The 21,764-nt window shown below is 46.7% G+C and overlaps 2 protein-coding genes across 2 annotated transcripts; one reads left to right on the forward strand and one right to left on the reverse strand.

The window, feature by feature from the left end:
• The first annotated feature begins 1,832 nt into the window (after window positions 1–1,832).
• On the forward strand, window positions 1,833–7,729 carry LOC123093099 (protein NPGR1). The gene is made up of 6 exons (XM_044515007.1): window positions 1,833–2,070; window positions 3,924–4,226; window positions 4,310–4,586; window positions 4,882–6,098; window positions 6,182–6,329; window positions 7,173–7,729. Exons 2-6 carry the CDS (start codon window positions 4,023–4,025, stop codon window positions 7,505–7,507), a joined length of 2,181 nt encoding a protein of 726 aa, XP_044370942.1. The 5' UTR covers window positions 1,833–2,070; window positions 3,924–4,022; the 3' UTR covers window positions 7,508–7,729.
• A 1,154-nt stretch (window positions 7,730–8,883) lies between these two features.
• Window positions 8,884–11,005, reverse strand: LOC542931 (40S ribosomal protein S3a). The gene is made up of 6 exons (XM_044515008.1): window positions 10,840–11,005; window positions 10,614–10,719; window positions 9,932–10,069; window positions 9,666–9,851; window positions 9,367–9,567; window positions 8,884–9,241 (listed from the first exon to the last, which is right to left on the reverse strand). The coding sequence occupies exons 1-6, from the start codon at window positions 10,896–10,898 to the stop codon at window positions 9,140–9,142; spliced, it is 792 nt and encodes a 263-aa protein (XP_044370943.1). The 5' UTR covers window positions 10,899–11,005; the 3' UTR covers window positions 8,884–9,139.
• Window positions 11,006–21,764: the final 10,759 nt, after the last annotated feature.

Genomic DNA, 21,764 nt, shown 5'->3' on the forward strand with positions numbered 1-21,764 from the left:
GAGGACACATGTTTCTCGGGCTTACATAGGATTCTTCCAACCACGATTCCCTCCTTGGTACACCAGCATACTTGCATGTGTTTTGCAATGCGGCATGCGTCCCATGTCGACCAGTAACTCTCATCTCATCTCGGAGGCGTGGGAACAAGAGATCACATGATCCGCAGGGTGGCCATTATTATTACCACAGGCTAAAGAACACGCCGAGAGTCTCAGAGAAGGAACGTGACAAGATTGCAGCTGCAGTGGTGCGAGGGCCGATCGAGGCCAGTAGAAGCCGTCGTCATCATCTCCTCACTCGCTGTCACTTTCGCTGTCTGTCTATAGTAACACTCTGTACTAGCGGTAGCAGTAGTAGTACCGCTGGCTGGCTGGGTTGGGTTGGTTGTGGCGAGGCGAGTGGCAGCTAGCAGGGAGGGGAGGCAGATGTGGAAGGGGTCGAAAATGTCAAGGCCTAGCAATGTAGTCATCGGAGTTGGAGCCGCTGAATCATGGCAGCGATCACTGCCACGCTCAGCTTCGCCGGCTTCCTTTGTCAACAAAGCGCAGCACAGCAGGCACGCCACGCCTGCTCTGCTCTGCTCTTCCGGGTCCTTCCCTTCCTTTCCCATGGCAGCGCGGAAAGGAGGCCATTTAATACGTCCGTCCTATGATCCCATTCATTAACTAACTGAAGGTACTAGTAGTAGTACTGCTGTCGATCTTCATTTCGTGTCCAGCCTGGGCATTAAGAGCAACTCCAACGGAACGGGTGACCCAAACGGACACAGATTATATGCTCGTTTTTTGTCCGTTTAGGTCGTCTGTCCGCCTAGCGGGGATATGAGGTGCACACTCTCAGCCCGTAGATGTACCCAACGCACGATGCCGAAAAATCCATCCTGTCCCGCTCGCAAGCACGTCCGTCTTCGCAGCAGAGCTCGAGCTCGCCTCCCCGTGCGCACTCGTTCTGCCCGCGCTGTCGTGTTCCTCCGTAGCCGTCGCGAGGCTGCCGGTGTGGAGCTTTCTTCCCGTGCCATTGTGTTCCTCCGTCGTCGCCGCGTTCCTTCCGTGCCGCCGCGACCTGCACTGTCGGCACTACCGGCCGCCTACCCCGCTGTAGCCGCTGCCTCGTCCAAATGCGGCCTGCACTCCCTGCCGCCCGCCCCGGCGCAGCCGCTGCCTTCTCTAAATGCGGCGAGCGGCCGGTCGGCCGCCCTGCCGCAGCCGCTGCCTCCTCCAGACACGCCTGCACCGCCAGCCGCCCGCCCCGCAACCGCAGCCTTCCTCCCGCGTCGCAGCCGCAGCTTGCGCCGGCGTGCTAGTCACGGTAGTTGCAGCTGGGTCGCTGAAAGGTGGGACCAGACCGGACACGAGAGGACAGGAGCGGACCAGAGCGAGCGACGCGAGCGTTCGCTTTTGTCCGTCGTGGACCCATTTGTGCCTCAAATTTGGGCCCAGATTGAGTTGGGACGGACAGCATGCGGATTGCAGGCGGACGCTCTGTCCGTTTGGGTTGCCCGTTGGGTCAATTTTTATGTCCGAATGACCAAACGGATAAAATGGGTCTCCCGTTGGAGTTGCTCTAATTAAATTAAGATGCTCGTTTGCTAATTTGAGGATGATTAGTTTGCTGGGCACGCTCATTTTGCTAATCTGATGATGATGATTAGTTTACCATTTCCATCGACGAGGCCGAGATAAATTCACACAGCTTTCGCCTAGATTTACCTCGGGCAGTCAGTCAGTTTGGACCTCGGGTATGACGCACCGGGCCGGGCGGGCTGACGTGTAGGGAAGGTACAGAGGACAAGGCACGGGGGTAAAATGGTAAAAAGGGCGGGCGGACCCCTCCCTTCTCCTGCCTTCCAACGACACAAGAGAAGCGAGAGCTCACCTCCCCTCTCCTCTGGGTGTGCAGCGCGGCGCGGCGCGCGCAGAGAGAGATCCTCCTCGCATCGCCATCATTCTCCAATCTACCTGCTCTGCTCCCCGCGGATTCCTCTGCGCTCTCGGCCGCCGCCGCCTCCTCTTCCGTGGGTCGCACCGCGCACGACGATCCTCCTCGCCGCAACGCGCGCGCGCTTCACGGTACGGGCTGCTTCCTCCCTCCTCCTTCCCAATTATTTTCCTCCGTGCCTTCGCTCCCCTGCTGCGCGCCACCTGCTTGACGGTGCGCCGCCTCCGTTCCGTGGGCGTCGTTGAGGTTGGTTACGGGCTTGCGGCTGTGTCTGTTGCGGTTCGTCAGTTTTGCGGGGTGGGGGAATGGAAGCAGGATCGGCGCCTTGTGTTGGTTTCTCGGGGTGGAATTCTCGGGTGAAGCTCTGCTCCGTTGCGTAGAATGTGAATCGGTTGGATGAATGTGAGAGTTGGTTGATTCAATCAAGGAGGGCGTATGGGGTTTCAGTTGGTAATTTGGCGTGCGTGTGTGTCTGCGTGTTTATACAGGTTTAATTTCACTCTGGGTTGCTGCCGCTTTGCTGGCAGAAACCACCGCGTTAGTTGTATTCTTATCGTAGCAGTGAGGTTCGAGAAATCAATTTTACCTACACTTCTCGTTCTCGGGAATGTGGGAGCGATTGCTGAATTTCTGCTTTCGTTTGCCGTCCCTTCCCGAAGCAGGAACATTATAAGGTGTACTTTGTGGATTATGAGAGCACCAGTTGTATGCAGTGCGTAATGGGTGGTGGCATTGTTCAGTTGCTGCTAGTAGAATTTCGGTGTCGCTGCGTTCTAGCTGAAAATGGTAGTGGTATTTGTAGGAGATTAGGTTCTAGACTAGTGGTCTTTCTGGGAGCTCACATTTGCAACTGTCTTCCTGAAATATTTGTGGGGCTTCCTGTTGGTTTACTCAATATTTGCCCTGTTGATTGCATGTTTGGTAGATCCAGTTCGGTAGAATTGTTCTATGTCTGTAACTCTGAACAGGCCTTACTGCTAGCTTCAGGAAGTTGCTAGCACTAAACCATGTAGTTGCTTATGTTTTCTGATTCGCCGTGTTTACCCAAGAAGAAAAGATTGTTCGGAGAATGATTTGATAGTTTGAGATGGAAAGGGAATGGCTAAGCCTTGCTTCATGTAGATTCCAAGATTTGGATTGTCTTTGTGTGTTGCTTTCATTTGTAGCTAACTCACTACATGTTGTGCTCATGTGTTACACTGGTATAATGTGAGAGTTCGTTGCTTCAGCCAAGGAGGGCATAAGGAGAATGTCATTGGGTTTCAGTTGGTACTTTCATGTGCGTGTGTGTTTATACAGGTTTAATTCCACTGTGAGCTGCTTCTTTCCTGGCACCACCATACAGCTCTTCTCAGGATTGTGGGAGGAACTGCTGAAATTATTTTTCGTTTACTGCTTCTTCCTGAAGCAGGAACGTTACGAATCAGGGATACTTTATGGATTATGAGGGAACCAATGCATGTAATGCGTGATGGGTGGTGGCATTGCTCAGTTGCTGCCAGTAGGAATTCGGTGACGCTACGTCCTTGCTGACATTTGTAGGACACGAGGTTTTGGACTCGTGGTCTTCCTGGGAGCTCACATTTGCAGCTGTCTTCCTCAAGCATGCATATGCCTTCCTGTTGGCTCACTGAATATTTGCCCTGCTGATTACTTGTTTTGTATATCCAGTCCTGTATAATTGTTCTATGTCTGTAACTCTGAATGAGGCTTCAAGAAGTTGCTAACACTAATCCAGTCCTTGTTACCAATGTTGTCTGATTTGTAAACACCCGAGAAGTGAAACTTTTTCGTAGATGATTTGATAATTTTAGCTGGAAAGGGAATTCTTCCTAGCTTCACATACATTTCAAGATTTAGTTTGTCTTGATGTGTTACTGTCATTTGTAGCTAACTTGCTATATGCTTGCTCATGTGATTAGTTCCCCAACTAGTGCAACCTTATTACAATGTGTACTGAGCATCATTCATTTTTTCTTGCCAGGTTCTGTGATCTATACCATTGGCCTCAGGGAAGATCCTAAGAGAGAGGATAACTTACATTTTTTAATTCAGGTTAAGTAAAATTACCCACGGGGGGCAAATGGCTGCAATCATGTTATGCACGTGCAGCGGGGACCAATCGAAGTTTGAAGAGATGCCCCGATCACCGGAATCTCTCGCAACACGGGATTTCTCGGCAAGTGGTTCTTGTTCGAGACCAGGAAAACGAGAAGCAACGCCTGATGATAGCCAAGTGAATGAAGTGGAATCGGACTTAAGAGAGACTCTTTCGCTAAATTATGAGGTTTGCCTGAATCCTTCTCTCTTCAAGGAAGATGATTACATTGCTGATTTGCTCACTGTTGGATCTATCTGATTATGTAACAGGAGGCCCGGGCATTGCTGGGTAGACTGGAGTATCAGAGAGGAAACTTTGATGCGGCATTGCAAGTCCTTCAGGGCATTGATATAAGAAGCCTCAAACCACGAATGACCAGTGCTGTTACTGAAAGTGCCAAGCCTAAAGTTTCTCCACGTTCTTCAAGAAGGAAAACCTCACAAGTGAATGGAATGCTAGTGCATATGTCAATGCATTCTGTAAGTTTGCTTCTGGAAGCCATATTGCTTAAAGCGAGATCTTTGGAAAGACTTGGTAGAGTGACAGGTACTGACTGAAGTTCTTATCTATGTGATTTCTTGCATTGTACTTTAGCATCACCATCTGAAATTGCCGTAGTAGTTTTAGAAGCTTTGCCAAAATAAAAGTCTAATGTATGAGGGCTTTGTTTCCTAGTATTTCATAGGATTAAACAGAAACAGAAACCTATGTAATTGCATTGGATAAGGCCATATTATATTTCTTTGTCCATCATACAAGTTATATGCATATGCCTCAGTTAAAATCTCTGCAACATCCAATCTGAGTTTCTCTTTGATTTAATGTTGCCTTTACATGACAGATGCTGCAGAAGAATGCAGAACCATCATAGATATTGTAGAGTCTGCATGGCCGAATGGTGTTCCTGAAGGTACTTCCGAAGACTGTAAGTTGATAGACATGTTCCACTCGGCTCTCGAATATCTTCCTAACCTATGGATGAAAAGTGGTTGTTTTGAGGAGGCCATAACTGCATATCGGAGAGCTCTTGCAAGGCCCTGGAATTTGGATTCTCAAAGGTCCGCCAACTTACAAAAAGACTTAGCGGTGACTCTACTGTACTGTGGTATTGAAGTGAAGTCTCCTCAAGAGTTCAGTCAGCAACAGAACTTGGCAACCCCGGAGAACAACATCGAGGAAGCAATTTTGCTGCTGTTTGTACTTATCAGAAAGCTAGCCTTCCAAGAAATAAAGTGGGATCCTGATCTCGTGAACCATTTGATGTACGCACTGTCATTGTCTGGTCATTATGAAGTCTTGGCCAGGCATCTAGAGATGTTGTTACCCGGAACCTATGGCAGATCAGAAAGATGGTACGTTCTCGCGCTTTGCTACAGTGCAGCTGGCATGGATGATAGTGCCTTAAACATCATAAGGAATGGTTTCCGTGTGTTACAAAGGAAGGGGAAACCTCATATTCCATCTCTTCTTCTAGGAGCCAAACTATGTTGTAAGAACCCAAAGCATGCTTCTGAAGGAATAAAATTTGCAAATAAAGCCAGGGAGTCATTCAGAAGTCATGATATGCATTTCATCAGTGCTGTGAATCATTTCCTTGGTGTTTGTTATGGACCTTTTGCTAGGTCGTCCACTTCTCACACAGAAAAAATGAGATTGCAAGATGATGCACTGAGGCTGTTGCAGGATGCTGCGGCAACGTCGAAGTATAATCCTGAAATACTGTACAGCCTTGCTTGGGAAAATGCAATGCAGCGCAAACTGAATGCAGCCATTGAAAGTGCAGCGGAATGTCTCGAAATGGTGACAGGAAGTTCAGTGAGTACCTGGAAGCTGTTGATTCTAGCGTTATCTGCACAGCAGAATTTGGAAGAAGCTGAATCAGTAGCTGATATTGCACTAGATGAGGCTGAGCAAGAGGATCAAATGGGTATTTTGAGGCTAAAAGCACTAATTCAGTCCTCCCGTGGACAATTCAAGTCTGCTGTGGAATCTTTTAGGATTTTGCTTGCAATCATTCAAGCAAAGAAGGAAATCTGGAAATTGACCCCTTATGATAAGGTACGACCACTTACATTTCTTACCGAAACTCAAATGATGATAGCATGTGTCTACTTTCTTTAATATCCACTTGGCCTACACAGGTTAAATCCCTGCATAAGTTAGAGATGGAAGCATGGTTAGATTTGGCATCAATATACACAAAGCTTGAAGCATGGAATGACTCAAACATCTGCCTTGACAAAGCAAAATCCATCGATTTCTTATCTCCAAAGTGCTGGCATGTCAAAGGTAAATATTCTTACAACCTTGACTATGCTGTCGTTTGTGGCTAATTGTGCTCCACATGAGGCCTGGTTCTGATGCTTACCGTCATTCTAGTAAGTTACATGCCTAACATAAAAAAATTACTCTGAATTAGTTAGTAAGCATTGGAGTTGGTACTTACACCCATACCCGGCCTTTACCAAAACTGTGTGCTGGCTTTTAACCTCTAAACCTTACCACTCCGAATAATATCAGGACAAATTATTTTTGGCCAAAACAACCTCAAGCAAGTACATACTGTACAGGCTATAATAGAACAAGCTAGGAACACCAACTTTGTCAGCCCTCGGATGTACATGTTACATGACGATCACCAGATTCTTGATGATGGTTGAAGTATTAATCTAGCTATGTGCAGATATTAAGATTTCCAAAAGAACATTGTATTTATTTGCTATCATCTTCGAGTTCTGGCTCGGTCATACAATTGAGGTTGATATTACCTGCATGTGCTTAAGTAATGGTATTTGTTTTCACTTGACATCAAGAAATTGTCAGCAACAGCAAAGATGAGTGGACGTTAAGGAGATTTGATTTGTCCCTGAAACTCTGTTGGCTTAGTGCTATAATTCACTATCGATCAATTAAACGTTGTTTACATATTTGCGGGTAACGGACATAATGATATTGCATGTCAGGAGCAACTACAAAAAGTAACGGTGACCCCAGATATCTGAATGGGTAGCCAAAGGCATGTTTGTGTTAGATTTGCTATTGTCATTTTCATATTGTGGATCAATTGCTACACTTGCTGTTGTTCATTCTGCTCTATGATTTTCAGAAGCGCTAACATGTGTGCTTTTCCAGGCCTGATATTGGAGGCCCAGTCCTTGCACCAAGAAGCCCTCGAGGCATTCTCATTCTCCCTCTCCATCAATCCAGACTATGTCCCTAGCATGGTTTCTATGGCAAGCATTCTAAGAACTCTTGGAGCGAAATCATCGTCAATCGCGAGAACTTTCCTTCGCAGCGCCACCCGCTTAGAGCCAACAAACCATCAAGCCTGGATGGGGCTCGGACTCGTCCTGAAATCTGAAGGATCGGTGCTTGAGGCCGCTGACTGCTTCCAGGCAGCTTACGAGCTCCTAGAGTTGTCACCTATTCAGGATTTCTCCGAGCAACTGCCCATCTTGCTGCAGTAGGAACTCGTCGCCTTGCCAGATATCAAAAAGGAAAAGAAAGTAAACATTGCCTTGCCAAATAGCACAGGTTTTGCTCTAGAAATCTCATTGCATCCTTGGCTCTCCAACCAGTAAATTATGTGAACGTAGTATACCCATTTCCTTAGATGGACATCCTTTACCAATTTTGTTTTGTGGATGAGCAGTTATGGTAAATTATGTGAATGTAGGTATTTCTGTTAATGTTGCAACTCCCTGTGCTGCACATTCAGTTTTGTTCTATTGGAAGAACATAAATGAAAGAGATATGCTTGGTAGAGTGAGTTTCCATTGCTCGAAGAATCTGTTTCCATCTCACAGGGAAAAGGTTTCCACTACACTAATGTGAAAATCTCAGAAATCAATGAAATCCAGTCCTAGAACTAAAATACCAAACCATGGTCTCTTTCTAAACGAAAATAGCATTCCCGCCATTAGATGAAAATGCCGACTTTTTTACATGACTGCATCCATAAAGATCAGTGCAACCGCCCTCTATTGGCGCCGACCCTGATTTTTACTGTTAAAGCAGTAGTTGATGTAGTAGTACTTGGGATTTCAGATAGGAATATCTCCAGCTTTTCTTTGAGGAACATTACATTGGTTTTCTGCACTTAACCCGAAGTTTTAAAACAAAACCTGCTCTGTGAAGTGATGGAAGCAGTGGAGGTTTAGGCTTGGATCTGTTCAGTTCAGGAAATGGAAGGAAGACGATCATGATAGACTGGTGAGTGAAATTATCCAAGCAAAGGATATGCACCACACTGAATGGGCAGTGGACAAGTGAAGAGAATGTTTTGTGATGTCTCCCATCTTACCAGAGTTTACAATCAGTATCCCAGTGACGTTTACTCAATATTCAAAACTAGCCACATGAAGTACTTCACCTTCAAAGGAGTAGAGATTTCCACTCTTTAAGTCAGTACTGCCACTTCATTGAAACTTTGATAATGCCAACAATATTTTCTTCATTGCAGCTTACCAGTTTGATCTCTTCAAAATTACCTGCTGATGCCACAGCAGTTTTGGAACCCTTGTCACAATATAATACTCCCACATTACTTGTCGCTACATCAATCTATCCATTTTGCGGTATGGTGGATCCAATCCCAAATTACAATGTCGACATAAATATTAGCCTGAAAATAGTGGAAAGCGCAAATTGGCTGTTCGATCCATGCCTTTTCCACTTCACTTTCTGTGCGACTAATGGGGAACGCCAAATTGGCTGTTTCCCGTCACTTCTACAAGCAATTCAAGACGGAGTACTACCTTGGCTAGGAGAAGCTGTAGCCATTACATACAAGCTGCAAACATCTCGTATGCACGCGAACAAAAAGTTGGTACTGAGATACAACTAACAAAACAACACAGCATAAGTTCTATTCAAACATAAAAACACACCGGCAGGAATAAACTAAATATTTAGTTTCAACTCATAACCTCCATCCAGAAAAGTAACACGAACAAAATAAGATAGCTGAACGCTGGCTAGGAATGTCGACACAAGTACTCAAGAAATCAGCCATCAAAACTGACTACAAAGTTCACGACACCAAGTGGCACATATATCATCTTCTAGATATGAAGCAGCAAAATAGCGACTTCTATTCTCTACTCAGCAGCAGCAACCTCCTCCGCACCAGGAATGACCTCGTCCCCATCAGCAGGCCTGTCAAGCTTCACACCAACATCCTCCTTGTAGTCACCGTGAACCTGGAACAGGCAACATGTGTCACATTAGAACTTCAGTAGACATGGAGAACAAACAATTAACAATATTATCTAATGCCCAGCTAACACTATATTCAGTAGACATGGTTGTGCCATGAGACAATTACCTCCATGAGCTTCCCCAGGTCGAACTTGGGGGCCTTCAGGATCTTCACCTTGCGGACGTACACGTTCTGGAGGGGGAAGATGCTTGAGGTAGCCTTCTCAATCTCCTTTCCGATCACCTCAGGGATGAACTTGTTCACAAGCTCCTTCAAGTCACAGCTTGCAGCTTGGTTGACCATGATCTCAACCATCTTGCGGCGGATCTACAAGCAAGAAACACAGATAGAGTTGTTAACAATCACCTCAATGATCACCAAAACATTATCCATACAAAGATACAAAAGGAGGAGGACTAATTTACCTGTCTGATCTGACTTGCTTGGGCATAGCAAGTGCGCTTCACCTGGTTCGGGCGTCTCTTGGTGAAGCCAATGGCGAACATGCGAAGCATGTAGTTGTCAGTTGTCTTCACATCCACATGAGCCTCAATGAGTGTCTGCCACTTCCTCACAAGGGACCTGAGCTTGTCAGTGGTGAAGTCCATGCCCTGGCAAGAGGAGGAACAGGTTAGCAAAGCAAAAACACAATATAACATCATGTTAAAGGCAATGCCAGAGAAATCATTACCCAGAAGTTGGTGAGGACATTCATCCCTTGCACATCCTCAGCACGGAGTCTGATCTTCCTGTAGGCCTGGTCCTCGTCGTTCTGAAGATCAGCTAGAGATACTTCAAACACCCTGTGCTTCAGACCCTCTGAGGCAATCTAAAACAAAAATGAAATGTGCAGTCAGCTAATACTGTTCAACTTTACAACAACAAACAAACATTGAACAAATTCCTAAATGAATGTAAATGCAAAGGCTTAAAAACGAGATTCAGTGTGCCTACTGCTACACATACGACATAGGAACACAGTCAGAGGAATCGGTTAGACCAAACACAAACGACTAACAACACTTGAATGCTGGGTGCTAGTTTAAAAACAAGTGGACTATAACTACAACTACAAATAAATTGTCACAAATTACAACACTGAGACATTGGTGAGACAAAATAGTAAATCGCGAACTAAAATCAATTATCAGTAAATAGCGATTGCATTCTAGTCTATCACGTCCTTCAGCTCTTAACACAACAAGGCAACCTTGAGAAAAAGGTTGAATCCATTTCATGCCAACAGGACTAAATAGATCACAATCGCATATATGAGACCAGGCAGACTACTAAACAGCTAATCCCTGGGACAGAAGACATCAATGGAAGTGACAAACACCGCAAGCGCAGATGCAAGGCCGGGGAGAGCATACCTTGGTACCCTGTGTCCTGGACACGAGGGTCTTGCCGACGTTGCGGCTGGTGAACAGCAGCGGCGCCTTGATGTCATACCACTGCTTCTTGGTGAACGGATCGACGCTGCAAAACCACGAGAAACCAGGCAAGAAACCGCATCAGCACATGACGAATGAGGAGAAGAAGAAACAGATCCCAGATCACGATGGTGCAGAGGATGAGCGGGGTGGGGGAGGCACTCACGCCTTCTTCTTGCTACCCTTCCTCCCCTTGGAGATGCGCTTGTTCTTGCCGACCGCCATGGTTGCCGCTGCGGGTGGAGTGGCGGCGCTGCGGCGTCTGGGGGCTTGAGCGTCGGGGCTTCTGGGGCGCGAGGGGTGGAAACCCTACACAGGCGAGAGGTATATATAGTGCGCTTCGAGGGTTTCCATTCCATCGTGCGGTCGCGAGGATGCCGGGTGGATGGACGGATGGGATGCGGGGAAGCCCATGTGGGCTCTTCGGAGAGATTGCGTTGAAGCTTCTAACTCCGCTCGGCCCAACAGTGTATAGCATGGGCTCAGCCCGTCTCTTCTTTTGGTTGCCTGCCACGCACGAGGGGAGCTTGGGCTGGACAAAAATAAATACTTGTCTAAAAAAATACAGTTTTGCTAAAGCACATATGAGAATTAGGTTTTTAGGCTAAAATGAGAATTAAGTATTGCACATCTAAGTTCGTCGCCACGCAATTAGTTATTGCTAGATTCGTGCAAAAGGTTTGCCTCTGCTGTCGGGCTCGTGTTTGTATCCTGGCGGGCCATGTTTGCTTTTTGTGTTCATCTCGCATGGGCATTTTTGTGTTTTGTGGGTTATATGGGTTGCATGTGTTGCTCACCTTGTTGTTGTGGGTTTTTCTTTTTGCAACGAAGTGTGGCACGACGAATGAACTGAAGAGTCGGACCTTTTATAGGAGGTGTACCTGCGACCTCTCATGTAACGATTTTGGGCTAGAAGCTTCCAACTTGTATTTTGTTTTTTCTCCTTTTCTTTTTTGGGGGTTTTACAAATTTTTGTTCTTTTTTTATTTGGCGTTTCTTGTTTCTTTTTCCCATTGATTAGTTTTCAAACTCATGTTTTTTGTTTTGTTTTCTAAATTTTATTTTCTTTGCATTTTTTTGTTTTTTGGATTTGTTAATTCTCATCTATATGATTTTTAGCTATGTCATATCAAAGTTGTCCACCACGCCATCAGGCATGTAAGATTTGTGCAAAATTGTCTTGCTCGCGTGCACGGTGCCTCATGTCACACTAGCATTTGCGTTTCAGGCCATTTTTCTGTGTCGTGTCGGTGGCCATTTTTTCATTGTCTTGCGTGTATGCGCCAGTGTGGGTATATGTGCATTGTTTTTTATAGGGCGTGACTTTGTTTTTCTAATTGCGCACATTGTAGAACTGGAAATAAGTCATATTTTCATTGAATCTTTTTCAATTTTAATTTTAGAATTTTAGCCATTTGTTTTTTCTTGGTTTTGGATGTTGAGTTGTCTTCGACTATCTATTTTCAGTATTTCAATTTTGTCTCACTTTTAGTTTTCAGTTTTGATTAGTACAAAGTAGTCATTATTAGACCTTTGACATGCAACTCCCCTTACCCAGTTGCATGTACACCTTCAACACCCTCTTGCTTGTCCCAGATGCATGTTTACCTTTGACACAAAATTCAACCGGCTTAGTTGTATGTTCATTCTCGACACGTAACTAGCCTCGATCCAGATGCATGTCCACTCTCAAAACGCAACTTGCCCCGACCTAGTTGCATGCCCACCTTTGACCCAAAACTCACCTGATCCGGTTGCATGTTCATCTAACACGCAACTCGTCGTGACCTAGTTACTCGTCCATCCTTGACCCGAAACTCAACCGACTCGGTTGCTTGTTCACCATCAACACACAACTCACCCCGACCAAGTTGCATGTCCACCCTTCACTCGAAACTCAACCGAACCAGTTTTCACAGGAAATCCTATACCCGAGTGCTACTTGATCAAAGTGAATTGTATTTGAGTTACATGTCCACCCCTGACCCAAAACTCAACCAATATAGTTGCATGTCCACCTTCGAGATGCAACTCGCATCAACCCAATTGCATGTCCACCTCGACACGCAACTCGCCCTAACCTAGTTGTATGTCCACCCTTGACCCAAAACTCAACTGACCCAGTTGTATGTCCACCCTTGACACACAACTCACCCAAGTTCAGCTGCATGTCCATCCAAAACCTGAAATTCACTGACCCAGTTGCATGTTCACCCTCGACACGTAACTCGCCCTGACCCAGATGCATGTCCACCCCTGACCCGAAACTCAACCGACCCAATTGCATGTCCCCTCCTTAACCGAAACTCAACTGGCCTAGTTGCATCTCCACCCTCGACACGCAACTCGCCCCCACCAAGTTGCATGTCCAAGCCTGACCTGAAACTCAAACGACCTAGTTGCATGTCCACTCTCGATACACAACTCGCCTCGACTCAGTTGCATGTTGAAAGATCATGGATGTCGCCTAGAGGGGGGGTGAATAGGCGTTTTAAAATAATTACGGTAGAGGCTTGAACAAACGTGGAATAAACCTAGCGGTTAATTTGTCAAGCACAAAACCTACAACAACTAGGCTCACCTATGTGCACCAACAACTTATGCTAAGCAAGATAAGCAACTATGTGATAGCAAGATATATGGCAAAGAACAATATGGCTATCACAAAGTAAAGTGCATAAGTAAAGGGCTCGGGTAAGAGATAAGGGGGGCACGCGGAGACGACGATGTATCCCGAAGTTCACACCCTTGCGGATGCTAATCTCCGTTTGGAGCGGTGTGGAGGCACAATGCTCCCCAAGAAGCCACTAGGGCCACCGTAATCTTCTCACGCCCTCGCACAATGCAAGATGCCGCGATTCCACTAAGGGGCCCTTGAGGGCGGTCACCGAACCCGTACAAATGGCGACCCTTGGGCGCGGTCACCGAACCCGTACACTTTGGCAACCCTTGGGGGCGGTCACCGGTACCCGTCAAATTGTTCGGGGCGATCTCCACACCCTAATTGGAGACCCCGACGCTTGCCCGGAGCTTTACACCACAATGATTGAGCTCCGAACACCACCAACCGTCTAGGGCGCCCAAGCACCCAAGAGGAACAAGCTCAAGGGCACCAAGCACCCAAGAGTAATAAGCTTCTCAACTTGTAACTTCCACGTATCGTGTGGAGAACTCAAACCGATGCACCAAATAAAATGGCAAGGGCACACGGAGTGCCCAAGTCCTTCTCTCCCAAATCCCACCAAAGCAACTAATGCTAGGGAGGAAAATGAGAGGAAGAACGAAAGAAGAACACGAAGAACTCCAAGATCTAGATCCAAGGGGTTCCCCTCACTTAGAGGAGAAAGTGATTGGTGGAAACGTGGATCTAGATCTCCTCTCTCTTTTCCCTCAAAAACTAGCAAGAATCCATGGAGGGATTGAGAGTTAGCAAGCTCGGAGAAGGTCAACAATGGGGAAAGAACACGAGCTCAAGAGATTAGGTCTCAAAGGGGAAGAAGACCCTCTTTTATAGGTGGGGAGAAATCCAACCGTTATCCCCTCACTCAGCCCGCACGACGCGGTACTACCGCACGGAGCTGCGGTACTGCCGCGGTTGGCTGCGGTACTACCGCTGCAGGTTGCGGTACTACCGCATGTGCAGTACTGGCCAGATGAAGACCTGTTGCACAGGGCAACGAGCGGTAGAACCGCCGGAGCGGTACTACCGCGCGCCCCTACGGTACTACCGTAAGGCAGGCAACAGTAGGCGCAGAGAAAGCACGGAAGTAAAAAATTACTTCCGTACCCACTTCCGCTGAGGGAGGACCTGCGCAAAACTCCGGCACGGTACTACCACACACGAAGAGCGGTACTACCGCGTAGGGCGCGGATGTAAAAAATTACATCAGCCCCTACTTCCGCTCATGCTGCTAAGCCTGGCTAGAGCCCACGGTACTACCGCGCCCGCGGCGCGGTACTACCGCGTAGGGCGCGGATGTAAAAAATTACATCCGCCCCTACAACCGCTCGAGCAGCTGTGCCTGGCCTGAGGCCACGGTACTACCGCTCCCATAGAGCGGTACTACCGTGAGCACCTGCAGTACTACCGCAAGGGCCTGCGGTACTACCACTCCGGAGAGCAGTACTACCGCATGCCCCAGATCGGCAACACTAGGAGTCCTTCATTTTGCAGAGACGACAACAGAGGGAAACAATAAAACCAGAACTGCCATAACTTCTACAAATGGGCTCCGAATTGAGCAAACTCAAGCTTGTTGGATACAAGACAATGAGTAGCATCAAAATAGAGTCTGGTTATAGTAAGAAGAGGCAGGGGAGGTAAGCCTAACAAGAGAGGAGAGAAACCTCCAACAGAGAAGAACCGGCAGAACCTCCAACGTCGAAAACATCATAGAAGATGCATGTGAACTCCGTTTTCGATGAACTCGAGCTTGTCATGAAAATGACCAAAAGCTCCAAATCTCACAAGGAGAAGAACCAAACAAGAACCAATAAAGATGATGCAAGGATGCAATGGTTTGAGCTCTCTACGAATGATACGATCAAGCAACTCATCGAGAGCCCCCCCTTCATAGTACGGCAATCGATCCTAAAACCCGGTCTCCCAACTACCACCATGAGACCGGTAACATAGAAAACCTAACAAGGGCAAACCTCTGCCTTGCACAAAGTCCACTTGAGCTAGATGATGACGATCTACTCCTCCTCAAGATGGACCACCTTTCTTGATTGCGTTGGCTCGATGAAGACTAGTTGATTGCTCCCCCATACTCCACTATGGGTGAGCCACTCTTCCGCTCATCTTCACAAGTCCATTGTCACCACAATGGACGGCAAGCTTCAAGCACTTGATCTCTTCGTGATGCATCACTTGAACTTGCACACCGCAACCTAACTCCACAAAGAACTCTCACGAAGACCATGGGTTAGCACACAAAGTGTAATGGACAATGCTTACCATACCATGGGATCACTTGATCCCTCGGTACATCTTGTGCGCTTTGTGTGTTGAATCTTTCCAACTCTCTTCATTTGGATGATGTCTTGAAGGTGGAGATGAATCATCACACAATCTTATTCTTCAAGACATGCTTGCAATAAGCTCAACACTCACATGACCGGTCTTTGGATAATTCCTTAATAGCACCGTGGTCATCACAAACTCTCCTTGAAACCAACAAATGGACTCCAAGAAAAGCCTATGGACAAACCCTTCAAATATAGCTCAAGGCAACCATTAGTCCATAGAGATTGTCATCAATTGCCAAAACCAAACATGGGGGCACCGCATGTTCTTTCACATGTCCACTCTCAACACGCAACTCACCCCGACGCAGTTGCATGTTCACACTTGACATGCAACTCCTCCCAACCCAATTACACATGCAATTCCAGCACGCAACTCATGTGTGACGCCCCGACTTAATCGTGCACTAATCATACATGCAAATGCGCAAGATCAAGACCAGAGACTTACAGGAAGATATCACAACACAACTCTATATACAAATTAAAGTCATGCAAGCTTTATATTACAAGCTAGGGGCCTCGATGGCTCGGATACATAAGCTCGAATGCAAACGGGTTAGCAGAAGCAACAATATTTGAGTAGAGACATAAGTAAACAAGTCTGCCTTAAGAAGGCTAGCAAAAACAATAACAACAACAACAACAACAACAACAACAACAACAACAACGCAAATCGAAAAGGCAAGGCCTCCTGCTTGGGAGCCTCCTATCTACTCCTGGTTGTCGGCGGTCTCCATGTAGTAGTAGGCTCCGTTGGGGTAGTAGTAGTCGTCGGCGGTGTCAGCTGGCTCCCGGATCGTCATCTGATCGCAGCAATCGGGTAGAAGGGAAAGGGGGTAGCAAAGCAATCGTGAGTACTCATCCAAAGTACTCGCAAGACTTATATCAGATCTATACTAAGTATAAAACTATATCAAAGGGATCTTTGGACTGAACTACAGAAATGTTAGAAGAGTAGGGAAGGACTAGCCTATCAAAGACTAGCATATTGCAGCGTCTTGCAGCATTAGAAGAGTGTGGATTAGCATATTATAAAGTAACAATTTAATGTAGTAAGGCTCAGAGATCCTTCCTCGACCCCCTGCGAGAAAGCAATCCCGGGGCCATCATATCCATTTCACGTCTCCAGTATCCAATTCTAGTTGTATACATCGAGATACAACTCCGAGCGTCCGTTACCGTGGACACGACTATTCAATAGATTAACTTCCCTGCAGGGGTGAACAAACTTACCCAACACGCTTGATTAACTCCGACCGAACACACTTTCCTGGGTCATGTCCGGCCTCGGCTGATTGACACATCGTAGTCCTACCTAGGCTCATCAGAGAGTTCAGCACACCGGCCTACTGTTGGGGAACGTTGCAGAAAATTAAAATTCTTCCTACGGTTTCACCAAGATCCATCTATGAGTTCATCTAGCAACGAGTCATGGGAGAGTGATTGCATCTACATACCACTTGTAGATCGCGTGCGGAAGCGTTCAATGGAACGGGGTTGATGGAGTCGTACTCGCCGTGATTCAGATCACCGATGACCTAGTGCCGAACGGACAGCACCTCGCGTTCAACACACGTACGGAGCGGATGACGTCTCCTCCTTCTTGATCCAGCAAGGGGGAAGGAGAGGTTGATGAAGATCCAGCAGCACGACGGCGTGGTGGTGGATGCAGCAGAACTCCGGCAGGGCTTCGCTAAGCAACTACGGGAGGAGGAGGAGGTGTTGCAGGGAGGAGGGAGGCGCCAGGGCTGCTTGGTGCGGCTGCCCCTCCCTCCCCTCCCTTTATATAGGGGCAAGGGAGAGGGGGGGGGCGTAGCCTTGCCCCTTCCTCCAAGGAAGGGGTGCGGCCAAGAGGGGGGGAGGAGTCCATCCTCCCCAAGGCACCTCGGAGGTGCCTTCCCCCTTTAGGACTCTCCCCTCTCTCTTATCTCTAGGCGCATGGGCCTCTAGGGGCTGGTGCCCTTGGCCCATATAGGCCAAGGCGCACCCCCTACAGCCCATGTGCCCCCCCGGGGCAGGTGGACCCCCGGACCCCTTTCGGCACTCCTGGTACAATACCGATAAAGTGCGAAACTTTTCCGGCGACCAAAATAAGACTTCCTATATATAAATCTTTACCTCCGGACCATTCCGGAACTCCTCGTGACGTCCGGGATCTCATCCGGGACTCCGAACAACATTTGGTATGCTGCATACTCATATTCATACAACCCTAGCGTCACCGAACCTTAAGTGTGTAGACCCTACGGGTTCGGGAGACACGCAGACATGACCGAGACGACTCTCAGGCAATAACCAACAGCGGGGTCTGGATACCCATGTTGGCTCCCACATGCTCCTCAATGATTTCATCGGTTGAACCACGATGTCGAGGTTTCGATCAAACCCTGTATACAATTCCCTTTGTCAATCGGTACGTTACTTGCCCGAGACTCGATCGTCGGTATCCCAATACCTTGTTCAGTCTCGTTACTGGCAAGTCACTTTACTCGTACCGTAATGCATGATCCCGTGGCCAACACCTTGGTCACCTTGAGCTCATTATGATGATGCATTATCGAGTGGGCCCAGAGATACCTCTCCGTCATACGGAGTGACAAATCCCAGTCTCGATCCGTGTCAACCCAACAGACACTTTCGGAGATACCTGTAGTGCACCTTTATAATCACCCAAAGCACTCTTACGGTATCCGGGAGTTACACGACCTCATGGTCTAAGGAAGAGATACTTGACATTGGCAAAGCTCTAGCAAACGAACTACACGATCTTTGTGCTATGCTTAGGATTGGGTCTTGTCCATCACATCATTCTCCTAATGATGTGATCCCGTTATCAACGACATCCAATGTCCATAGCCAGGAAACCATGACTATCTGTTGATCATAACGAGCTAGTCAACTAGAGGCTCACCAGGGACATATTGTGGTCTATGTATTCACACGTGTATTACGATTTCCGGATAATACAGTTATAGCATGAATAACAGACAATTATCATGAACAATGAAATATAATAATACTTTTATTATTGCCTCTAGGGCATATTTCCAACAGTCTCCCACTTGCACTAGAGTCACCAATCTAGTTACATTGTGATGAATCGAACACCCATAGAGTTCTGGTGTTGATCATGTTTTGCTCGCGAGAGAGGTTTAGTCAACGGATCTGCGACATTCAGATCCGTATGTACTTTGCAAATTTCTATGTCTCCATCTTGAACATTTTCACGGATGGAGTTGAAACAACGCTTGATGTGCCTGGTCTTCTTGTGAAACCTGGGCTCCTTGGCAAGGGCAATAGCTCCAGTGTTGTCACAGAAGAGTTTGATTGGCCCCGACGCATTGGGTATGACTCCTAGGTCGGTGATGAACTCCTTCACCCAAATCGCTTCATGCGCTGCCTCCGAGGCTGCCATGTACTCCGCTTCACACGTAGATCCCGCCACGACGCTCTGCTTGCAGCTGCACCAGCTTACTGCTCCACCATTCAACATATACACGTATCCGGTTTGTGACTTAGAGTCATCCGGATCTGAGTCGAAGCTAGCGTCGACGTAACCCTTTACGACGAGCTCTTCGTCTCCTCCATAAACGAGAAACATGTCCTTTGTCCTTTTCAGGTACTTCAGGATATTCTTGACCGCTGTCCAGTGTTCCTTGCCGGGATTACCTTTGTATCTTGCTACCAAACTCACGGCAAGGTTTACATCAGGTCTGGTACACAGCATGGCATACATAATAGATCCTATGGCTGAAGCATAGGGGATGACACTCATCTCTTCTTTATCTTTTGCCGTGGTCAGTGACTGAGCCGAGCTCAATCTCACACCTTGTAACATAGGCAAGAACCCTTTCTTGGACTGATCCATTTTAAACCTTTTCAAAATCTTATCAAGGTATGTGCTTTGTGAAAGACCTATGAGGCATCTTGATCTATCTCTATAGATCTTGATGCCTAATATATAAGCAGCTTCTCCAAGGTCCTTCAAAAAACATTTGTTCAAGTAGGCCTTAATGCTGTCCAGAAATTCTATTTCCCATCAAGAGTATGTCATCTACATATAATATGAGAAATGCTACAGAGCTGCCACTCACTTTCATGTAAACGCAGGCTTCTCCATAAGTCTGCATAAACCCAAACGCTTTGATCATCTCATCAAAGCAAATATTCCAACTCTGAGATGCTTGCACCAGCCCATAAATGGATCGCTGGAGCTTGCATACTTTGTTAGCGTTCTTAGGATCGACAAAACCTTCCGGCTGCATCATATACAGTTCTTCCTTAAGATGCCCGTTAAGGAATGCCGTTTTGACGTCCATCTGCCATATCTCATAATCATAGTATGCGACAATTGCTAACATGATTCGGACGGACTTTAGCTTCGCTACGGGAGAGAATGTCTCGTCGTAGTCAATCCCTTTAACTTGTCGATAACCCTTAGCGACAAGTCGAGCTTTATAGATGGTAACATAGCCATCCGCGTCCGTCTTCTTCTTAAAGATCCATTTGTTTTCTATCTCTCGCCGATCATCGGGCAAGTCTGTCAAAGTCCATACTTTGTTTTCATACATGGATTCTATCTCGGATTTCATGGCTTCAAGCCATTTGTTGGAATCTGGGCCCGCCATCGCTTCTTCATAGTTCGAAGGTTCACCGTTGTCTAACAACATGATTTCCAGGACAGGGTTGACGTACCACTCTGGTGCGGAACGTGTCCTTGTGGACCTACGAAATTCAGTAGCAACTTGATCCGAAGTACCTTGATCATCATCATTGGTTTCCTCTTCAGTTGGAGTGGGCATCACATGAACATTTTCCTGAGCTGCACCACTTTCCCGTTCAAGAGGTAGTACTTCATCGAGTTCTACTTTCCTCCCACTTACTTCTTTCGAGAGAAACTCCCTTTCCAGAAAGGATCCGTTCTTGGCAACAAAGATCTTGCCCTCGGATCTTAAGTAGAAGGTATACCCAATGGTTTCCTTAGGGTATCCTATGAAGACGCATTTTTCTGACTTGGGTTCGAGCTTTTCAGGTTGAAGTTTCTTGACATAAGCATCGCATCCCCATACTTTTAGAAACGACAGCTTAGGCTTCTTCCCAAACCATAATTCATACGGTGTCGTCTCAACGGATTTAGACGGTGCCCTATTTAAAGTGAATGTAGCTGTCTCTATAGCGTATCCCCAAAATGATAGCGGTAAATCAGTAAGAGACATCATAGACCGCACCATATCCAATAGAGTGCGATTACGACGTTCGGACACACCGTTTTGCTGAGGTGTTCCAGGCGGCGTGAGTTGTGAAACGATTCCACATTTCCTTAAGTGTGTGCCAAATTCGTGACTTAAATATTCTCCTCCACGATCTGATCGTAGGCACTTTATCTTTCGGTCACGTTGATTCTCCACCTCATTCTGAAATTCCTTGAACTTTTCAAAGGTCTCAGACTTGTGTTTCATTAAGTAGACATACTCATATCTACTTAAGTCATCAGTGAGAGTGAGAACATAACGATATCCTCCACGAGCCTCAACGCTCATTGGACCGCACACATCGGTATGTATGATTTCCAATAAGTTGGTTGCTCGCTCCATTGTTCCGGAGAACGGAGTCTTGGTCATTTTGCCCAAGAGGCATGGTTCACATGTGTCAAACGATTCATAATCAAGAGACTCCAAAAGTCCATCAGCATGGAGCTTCTTCATGCGCTTGACACCAATGTGACCAAGGCGGCAGTGCCACAAGTATGTGGGACTATCGTTATCAACTTTACATCTTTTGGCGTCCACACTATGAACATGTGTAACATTACGCTCGAGATTCATTAAGAATAAACCATTGACCATCGGAGCATGACCATAAAACATATCTCTCATATAAATCGAACAACCATTATTCTCAGACTTAAATGAGTAGCCATCTCGTATTAAACGAGATCCACATACAATGTTCATGCTCAAACATGGCACTAAATAACAATTATTAAGGTTCAAAACTAATCCCGTAGGTAAATGTAGAGGCAGCGTGCCGACGGCGATCACATCGACTCTGGAACCATTC

This window comes from Triticum aestivum, chromosome 4B, assembly GCF_018294505.1.
Source record: "Triticum aestivum cultivar Chinese Spring chromosome 4B, IWGSC CS RefSeq v2.1, whole genome shotgun sequence".
Lineage (NCBI taxonomy): Eukaryota > Viridiplantae > Streptophyta > Magnoliopsida > Poales > Poaceae > Triticum > Triticum aestivum.